Here is an 8,104-nt window from a genome sequence, read left to right as displayed (position 1 = left end):
AGCCCCGGCCCCGGGCCACCGCCCGTCGCTCCCCGCCGCCGACCGGCCCCCGGCCCGCGCCCGCCACCCGCCACCGCGGGGGAGGAGGAAGAGGAGGAAGACGAGGAAGACGAGGAGGAGGAGGAGGAAGAAGGGGAGACCCGCGACCCGCCGCCCCCCCCGCACCACGAGTGGACCTACGAGGAGCAGTTCAAGCAGGTAGGAGGCATCCACCGCCACCGGCACACCGTCACCATCACCGGCTGCTCCAGGCTGGCACCCCCAGGGTCACCCCACCGCCCCCAAAGTCGGGCATCAGCCCTCCCTAAATGGACACTGCTTATGTCCCCCACTGACCCCAAACGCTGTCTGCATCCAACCCTAAATGGGGAACCCCACCACCCCAAGCCCCATCCCAGTCCCACGCCAAGCACACATTCCCAGTACTCCCATTATTGCCACGCCACCCTAAATGGGAGCTCCTAGTTGTCATCCCCCCCCCAACACTGGTCCCAAACCCAGGCAAGCACAGTCAGTGCAACTCAGCACCCCATCCTGCCCCAAATGGATACAATCTGAATGCCCCTCAGTGCCCTTGTCCCTGAACCCTGTCACATCCCAACAGGCATCCTCACGTACTCCCCTTCTCCCTGCCACCATCCAACTCCTGCCTCATGTCCCCCACCTCCCCCATGTCCCTGGGCCCCACAGCATGACAGGGTGCCCAATGCCCGGGCACCTCCCTGTGCCTGTCCTCACCCATGTGGACTGCATCCCTGGTGCTTTCTGTGGTGGGCAAAGTGGGGTGATCCCTTTCCACGGGGATGGACAAGGGTGAGGGATCCAGTGCATGGTCACCCCAAGGAGCCAGTGGGCCACGGAGCCGAGCTCCCCTGTGTCTCTGCGAGGGCTGGGGTGTATTATGGCTGGTCAATGTGGCTCATTGGTTTCCTATGTTGGCTGGAGGGAGCAGCTCGTCGATCCTGTCACCTCATTCCTGGTGGGCATGTGGGGAGACCCCTGTGCCAGGGAGATCTGGCGCAGGGGCAGAGCTCCTGGAGCTCGTATACAGGGTGGAGGAAAGGCTTTTCTGCATTTAAGATGTATGGTTCCCGTCTGTGCTGGGTTGTGCATGCCCTGGGTCCCGCTCCGTGCACGGAGTGTGAGTGTGTGTGGAAATACACAGCATCAGGTCAGGTCTGCGCTCCCTGTGTGCTCAGCTTCATTGTGGGGGGAGAGAGGGGTGACACTGGTGGCAGGCTGGGTGACAGGCAGTATGCGGTGAGGAGACAGAGCGGGCAGAGATGTCCCCTGTACAGCTGGTGCGTGGTTTTTAGGGGTGGCACTGCTCAGGAGACAGTGCAACGAGGGGACTTGCTGGCTCATCCACAGTGGCTCTGGCAGGAGGGGATGGGGACAGCAGCAGGGACTTTACTTTTAGGTGCCGTGAGGCCACACTGCTGCTTTTTCTGTGTGGAGATCACACAACGTGGTGTTATTTGGGGGTGGGGGGGTGCTAGGGTTCATCCCCCCTAGATGCCTGCCTGTGAGGTGGCAGGTATGGGTGCAGGCAGGGTGCAGGCAGCGTGTGCTCCGTGGCGGTGCCCAGGGAGGCTGCCAGCTCTGGCTGCTGCCTCGAAAGCAACCCCCGGGATGGCCGGGGTGTGTGTGAGCTGCATAGGCCGAATATCTCGTCCGGGAAGTGTTACGTTACACCCTGCTGCGCAGAAAAAAGGCTGACTGTCCGGTTCCTGGGGTCAGCCGGGAGGTGGGAAACGGCTCCTCCCTCCCAGGCCTGGGGAGGCTTTACGCAGAGAAAGCATCCCCGGCATTTTCTCGTCCTTCAGCCTCACGCCCTGCCCCTGGATGGGGCTCCCCGTGGGCAGCAGGAGCAGAGCCAGCAGCCCGGAGTGAATACCGGGTGGTGGGTGGCAGGGGTGGTCGGTGTGAGGGGGGATAAATCCTGCCACTGCCTCCCAGGGTGAGAGCTGGCTCCTTCCTTCCTTGTTCTCTTTTTTTTGTTTTCTCCAACCCCGATTGGAAAGGTGATGCTCCAGAGACCCACACGTGGATTTCCTGCCCAGTGACATGTCCCAGACAGCCCAGGGTACAGTGGAACGTCCCTTATGTTCATTGCCCCCTGGGAGCACAGAGACAAGGAGACTGTTTTCCTTTGGGTGGCTTATATGGGATGAGACAGGGAGAGGGGAAAGGAGTTACTGGGACCAGACCTGCTCTGGGTGGTGCTGTCCTGTTTGGGGTGACAATTTGGGGCAGGCTGCCGTGCTGCCTTGCCCCGGGGTCTGCAGGGTGGCTGTCACCCCTGTCCCTGCCCTCTGATCACCCAGGAGGGGATGTGCCCCTGCCTGGGAGGGGACACACGCCTGTCTGGGAGGGACGTGTCACCCCCCACACACCTCACCCCCCCAGGGCCATCCCCAAGCTGCAGGGCTGTGGCTCACCCAGCCTGGGGAACAGGTTCTCCGCTCTCGGCAGGGGCTGAATGGGGAGGGTGGTGGTGGTGATCAGGCTTTCGGAGGTTTCTCAGGGGCTGGGCTGTGATGCTGTGAAGGACACGAAGGACAGCATGAGCCTGCTCACAAGGTGCCCGGGCACTGGCAGTGTGGTGGGCATGGGGGGTCCTGGAGCCGGGGAGAGACCCCATGGTGGCTGGGACTGTCTTTCCCACTGCAACCCCCTGCTTGAAGCTGCCCCATACCAGCATGCTGCTGCTGGCATCACCTAGGACAGGTCTGAGGGTCTGTCCTTGCTGTCATCCTCCTGGGTGGGGAGAACAGCTCAGTGAACAGGGAAGACCAAATCCAGGCTGGTTTGTGGAGGGTGGGTGGGGAGCCATTTCCCCGGCTCTCTGAAACGAGGAGATGGCGCTGATGGGGATGAGGTAGGAGGGGGATGCAGGACCAGCTGTAGGGGGGCGTTTCATGCAGCACCATGGTGCTAAAAATGGGAGCAGAGGATGAGGTTGCGGTGGAGAAACCCATTGAGGGTTAATGAGGCAAAAGCAGCTTTGCCCAAGGGAGAGTTTCCTGTGTGTTTGCCCTGGTTTTATACATTTTCCAAGGCGCCAGTTTGAGTGGGGGGGGGTGTCTGGTGGGACCTTTGCTCTGATGTGGGAGGGCCACTCTGATGTTATGGGGTTGTGAGACCCCCTCACCCCCACCTCTTGCATCAGCCCCCGGCGCCAGTCTATGTACACTTGATAAGGACACATGGGTAGAGACCTGGGCAAAGGTCTGGGAGATCTCCAGCATCCAGCACTGTGAGGCAGCCCCAGCCCCAGGGTGGGGGGCGACGAGCAGCGTCTGGCCATGAGCCACTCTCCTTTCCTGGGGACAGGGATGCCACCAAGTTGTGATGCTGTGGTGCTGCATCACTGGATTTCATAGAATCATAGAATCGTCTAGGTTGGAAGAGACCCTTGGGATCATCGAGTCCAACCATCTACCCTACTCTACAAAGTCATCCCCTACACCATGTCCCTTAGCACTGCATCTAAACGGCCCTTAAACACATCCAGGGATGGTGACTCCACCACCTCCCTGGGCAGCCTGTTCCAATGCCCTATCACTCTTTCGGTGAAAAATTCTTTCCTAATGTTCAGTAATTGACTTGGAGGGCGCTGGGAAGAGCCTGGAATTGCTGGTGCCAGCTCAGCCCCATGAATTCAGCTTTTGCCCCTGGGGAGCCACGCATAGAGACAGGCGCTCTGGTTTCCTCCAAGCAATGGAAGATCAATGCCAGGGCTTCCCTCTCCATCTTCTGGCTCTGTCTGGAGGCAGCACCATGGGAAGACCCCCGGCAGGAGGGACTCAGATGTCTGGGTTTTGTGCCCAGTTCTCCAGCAGTGGAGTGTTTGCTGGCAGGAGGATGCCCTCCCTGACAGGAGCCCAGCAGCGTATTCAGAGCTGTCCAGTTGTGGATGGGGGGAACAGGACCTCCCAAAGCTCCTTCCTCCCTGCACGGGGACAGCTGGGGGGGGGGTGTCAGTACTGGACAGCCCTTTGGGGACTCTCAGGTGTCTGGTAGCCTCAGCAGATGATTTGGGGATGGCTTGCTTTGCCAGCAGCTGTGTGCTGTCATCCACAGCCATTCCTCCTCCTACCATGGTGCTGCTCCTGCCACATCTGTCCCTGCTGCCGGTAGTCACCTCTTGCACCCACCTACCCTTTCCGTGCATTTTCGGGGGGCTCACTGGCCATGAATGGATGTGCTCACATCTCAAAAGCCTGGAGGAAAAGTGCTACGAGTCAGCTGCAACTCTCCCTACTATGGACATCCTGGTCCATCAGTTCCCCTTCCCGTGCCTCAGGGTGATCCCAAAATGGGGTGGCAGGTGCCTCTGTCCCCATTGCTTTCACCTGCAGGCTTGGGGAGAAAGATTGGGGGCTCAGGAGGGGGATCCTGGGGAGAAGGAGGTGGCCTCCCTGCCCCAGCCCTTGCCTCCAGCACATCTTCAACCCAGGTGCAGCAATAACAACCGCAGGGCTCCCGGGGATAAATTAGAGGGTCTCTGGTTACACTGCAGTGGGGGAGGACATAGATGTACATGGTGTTTGCTCCTGGCCCCGGCTGCCTGGAGGCTTCTCCATGGTAAACCTGTGGGCAGAGCTGTGCCTTGGGGCCAGGACCACCTGAGTCCAGGAGGTGGCAAGGGTCAGCACGTTAGTCCCGGGTGGCAGCAGCTCTGGCAGCTCTGGCATAAGTGGGGGGGGCACAGAGCAGGAGTGGGGGACTGCTGAGGGACAGCTGGGAGTGCATGTGGAGGTGTTCTGCAGGTATATGTACACATGGACCAGCATGAGTTTATGGATCCATATAAATGTCCATATAAGTGTAGGGGTACGCCCTTGGGAATCTGAACCCATGTGTATATGGGGAGTACGAGTGCCCACGTGTGTAGGGATCCCTGGGACACCCTACATGTGTGTAAGGACCCATGTAAGAGGCCAAACGTGTATGAACCTGAGGGGCTGGTATGTGTTTATGGACCTATATGAGTGCCCAGGTGTGTATGGACCCATATGTGTGTGTGTGTAGGGTTGTGTATGGCACCGTGTGTGTGCCCACATGCATTATAGTGTGCCCACGCGTGTCTGAACACACCCATGTGTATCTATAGGGACATGTGCAGTGTCTCCAGGTACAGAGCCATATGGACCCATGGGTGTTGGGACAGGGTTTGGGGGCTGAGTGCTGAGCAGTCCTGGTAGATGCCAGCCCCCTGCTCCCCCCTGTCCCCCCCCAGGGCCCTTCCCAGCCCTACTGCAGTCAGGGGGATGCTGAGAGCCTTGGAGACTGCTGCAACACCGTCTCCCAGCCAGGGGGAGGGGGGGTCCCCAGAGCTTGGGATCGGGGGGCTTCAAAGAGGAGGTGTAAAAACTAATCAAGGGTGTGAGAATAAAAGTGCTGCAGGCAGGAGAGGAGTGCTGGCAGGAACCCCTCCCTGGCTGCTGCCCTGCAATCGGATGTGAGTGGGGAGTTTGGGGGGGGATGCACACACACACACCCCCTCACGAATTTGGGCCTCTGCTAATCCATTAATTGGGTTAATAATGGAGGTAAATCCTGTGTGCAGGCAGCAGGCTGGGCCGGGCTGCATCAAGGAGGTGGGATCTGGTCCCGCCGGGATGCCCATGGGGGTTTGCTGCTGGGGGGTGTGTGTGAGAGTGAGTTCAGGTGTGCATAGGGGTCAACATGCACAGGGGACGGCATATTTATTTTTAATTTATTTATTTTATAAAATAAATAAATTAAAAATTATTTAATTTTTTGTCAGATGGTTGGACTAGATGATCTTTAAGGTCCCTTCCAACCTAGACAATTCTATGATTCATAGGGAGTGAATGCGTGTGCACCCAGGGGACAATGTATAGAAAATGCACGAGCATGCCCAAGATGTGTGTGGGTGTGCAGGGAAAGTGTATATAGGGGTTGCGTGAGTGTGCACAGGATGCCTGTGTGTGCACAGGGGGAATGCAATGGGGACGTGTGAGCGTGCAGAGCAGGTGTGTATGTGCGCACAGGGGGAGCGTATAGGGGATGTGTGGGTGTGCACAGGTGTGTGCAAAAGGAGAGTGGATATAAGGGGGTGTGTAAGTGTGTATGGGGAGTGTGGGTGTGCACAGGGAGAGTGTATAAAGGGGATGGATGAACGTGCCCGGGGGGTTGTGTGTGCACAGGGAGAGTGTATGGGGGATGTGTGGGTGTGTGCAGAACATGTGTGCAAAAGGAGAGTGGGTATAGGGGGGGTGTGGGTGTGCACGGGGTGTGTGTGCACAGGGAGAGTGTGTAGGGGGATGCATGAGCGTGCATGGGGGGGTTGTGTGTGCAGAGGGAGAGCACGTATAGGGGCTGTGCGAGTGTCAACAGGGCAGGTGTTTACCCAAGGAGAGCGTGCCTGGAGGTGAGAGTGTGCAAGGAGAGCGTGCACACAACGTGTGCGTGTGCAGAGCAAACCAGGGGCTGGGTGTGTGAGTATGCACAGGGTGAGTGTGCTGGGTGTAGAGACCTGTCCCCTGGGGCACCGGGCACACACCAGGGATGCCCATGTTGGCGCGAGCGAGGTTTCCCCGCTGTGGGCTGCAGCTCCACCCTGGATCCCATGTCTAGTGGTGGGGTGGGAGTGAGCACCAGCCCCAGATGCCCTTTCTGCTCTTCTGGCAGTGATGGCATGGGCCAGGGTCTCCGTCATGGGGTGGGGGGGTGTGTGTGTGTGCCACCAGCCCTTCCTCCCCCACCATCGCTTCAAAGCGTCCGGAGGAAGGGGATGGAGCTGGAAGTGATGAGAGGGTCACCAAGCACCTAATGCAGATCCCAAGCGTGTGCACGCCCCCCCCCACAGGTGTGCACCCCCAGACTCACCCACCCTTATAGGGGGGGTTCTGTGTATGCACAGACCCCCCTGTGTACAAGCCCCATGTGCACACCCATGTATGTATAGCAGGTGTGCATGTGTCTTGGGGGACACCTGGGGTGGTGCCAGCACTGGAGGGGTGTCCCCCGGCTCCCGTCACCCCGAGGGGGATCAAGGAAAAGGAAAGGATGGGGGTGAGGGGGGAGGTCAGGGATGGAGGGGGGAGACAGGGATGGAGGGGGGAGGCAGGGATGGAAAGGAAATGAAGGGTGGAGGGGAGGCGGCAGCGTGGCGAGCGCCGGCGGGTCAGGGAGGTTAACCCGAACAAATCCCCTCATTGACTCCCTGCCTGCTCAGCCATGAACGAGTAACAAGGGGCCGAGCCTGGGGGGGACGCGTGCTGACCGAGACCCGAGACGCCCCCCCTCAACACACACAGACCCCCACGTCACATCCCCCAGACAGAGGGATGCAGGATGGCAGATGGGGGGGCCACAGACCCTTCCCATGGTGGCACCACGCAGCGCAATTTCCTGTGCTGGGTGTAGAGACCTGTCCCCTGGGGCACCGGGCACACACCAGGGATGCCCATGTTGGCGCGAGCGAGGTTTCCCCGCTGTGGGCTGCAGCTCCACCCTGGATCCCATGTCTAGTGGTGGGGTGGGAGTGAGCACCAGCCCCAGATGCCCTTTCTGCTCTTCTGGCAGTGATGGCATGGGCCAGGGTCTCCGTCATGGGGTGGGGGGGTGTGTGTGTGTGCCACCAGCCCTTCCTCCCCCACCATCGCTTCAAAGCGTCCGGAGGAAGGGGATGGAGCTGGAAGTGATGAGAGGGTCACCAAGCACCTAATGCAGATCCCAAGCGTGTGCACGCCCCCCCCCACAGGTGTGCACCCCCAGACTCACCCACCCTTATAGGGGGGGTTCTGTGTATGCACAGACCCCCCTGTGTACAAGCCCCATGTGCACACCCATGTATGTATAGCAGGTGTGCATGTGTCTTGGGGGACACCTGGGGTGGTGCCAGCACTGGAGGGGTGTCCCCCGGCTCCCGTCACCCCGAGGGGGATCAAGGAAAAGGAAAGGATGGGGGTGAGGGGGGAGGTCAGGGATGGAGGGGGGAGACAGGGATGGAGGGGGGAGGCAGGGATGGAAAGGAAATGAAGGGTGGAGGGGAGGCGGCAGCGTGGCGAGCGCCGGCGGGTCAGGGAGGGTAAACCGAACAAATCCCCTCATTGAATCCCCGCCCGCT

General features: G+C 59.7%; 1 protein-coding gene across 1 annotated transcript in view; it reads left to right on the top strand.

Annotated features, from left to right (window-relative positions):
- The window catches only part of ARID3C (AT-rich interaction domain 3C), a 37,000-nt gene that overhangs the window by 2,567 nt on the left and 26,329 nt on the right, over positions 1-8,104 (top strand). The window contains exon 2 of the mRNA XM_014952448.1: positions 3-198. Coding sequence (XP_014807934.1) covers positions 3-198 — 196 coding nt within the window. The remainder of the gene's footprint in view (positions 1-2; positions 199-8,104) is intronic.

This window comes from Calidris pugnax, unplaced genomic scaffold (genome assembly GCF_001431845.1).
Source record: "Calidris pugnax isolate Ruff unplaced genomic scaffold, ASM143184v1 scaffold220, whole genome shotgun sequence".
Lineage (NCBI taxonomy): Eukaryota > Metazoa > Chordata > Aves > Charadriiformes > Scolopacidae > Calidris > Calidris pugnax.
This window is presented reverse-complemented; position numbering and strand designations above follow the sequence as displayed.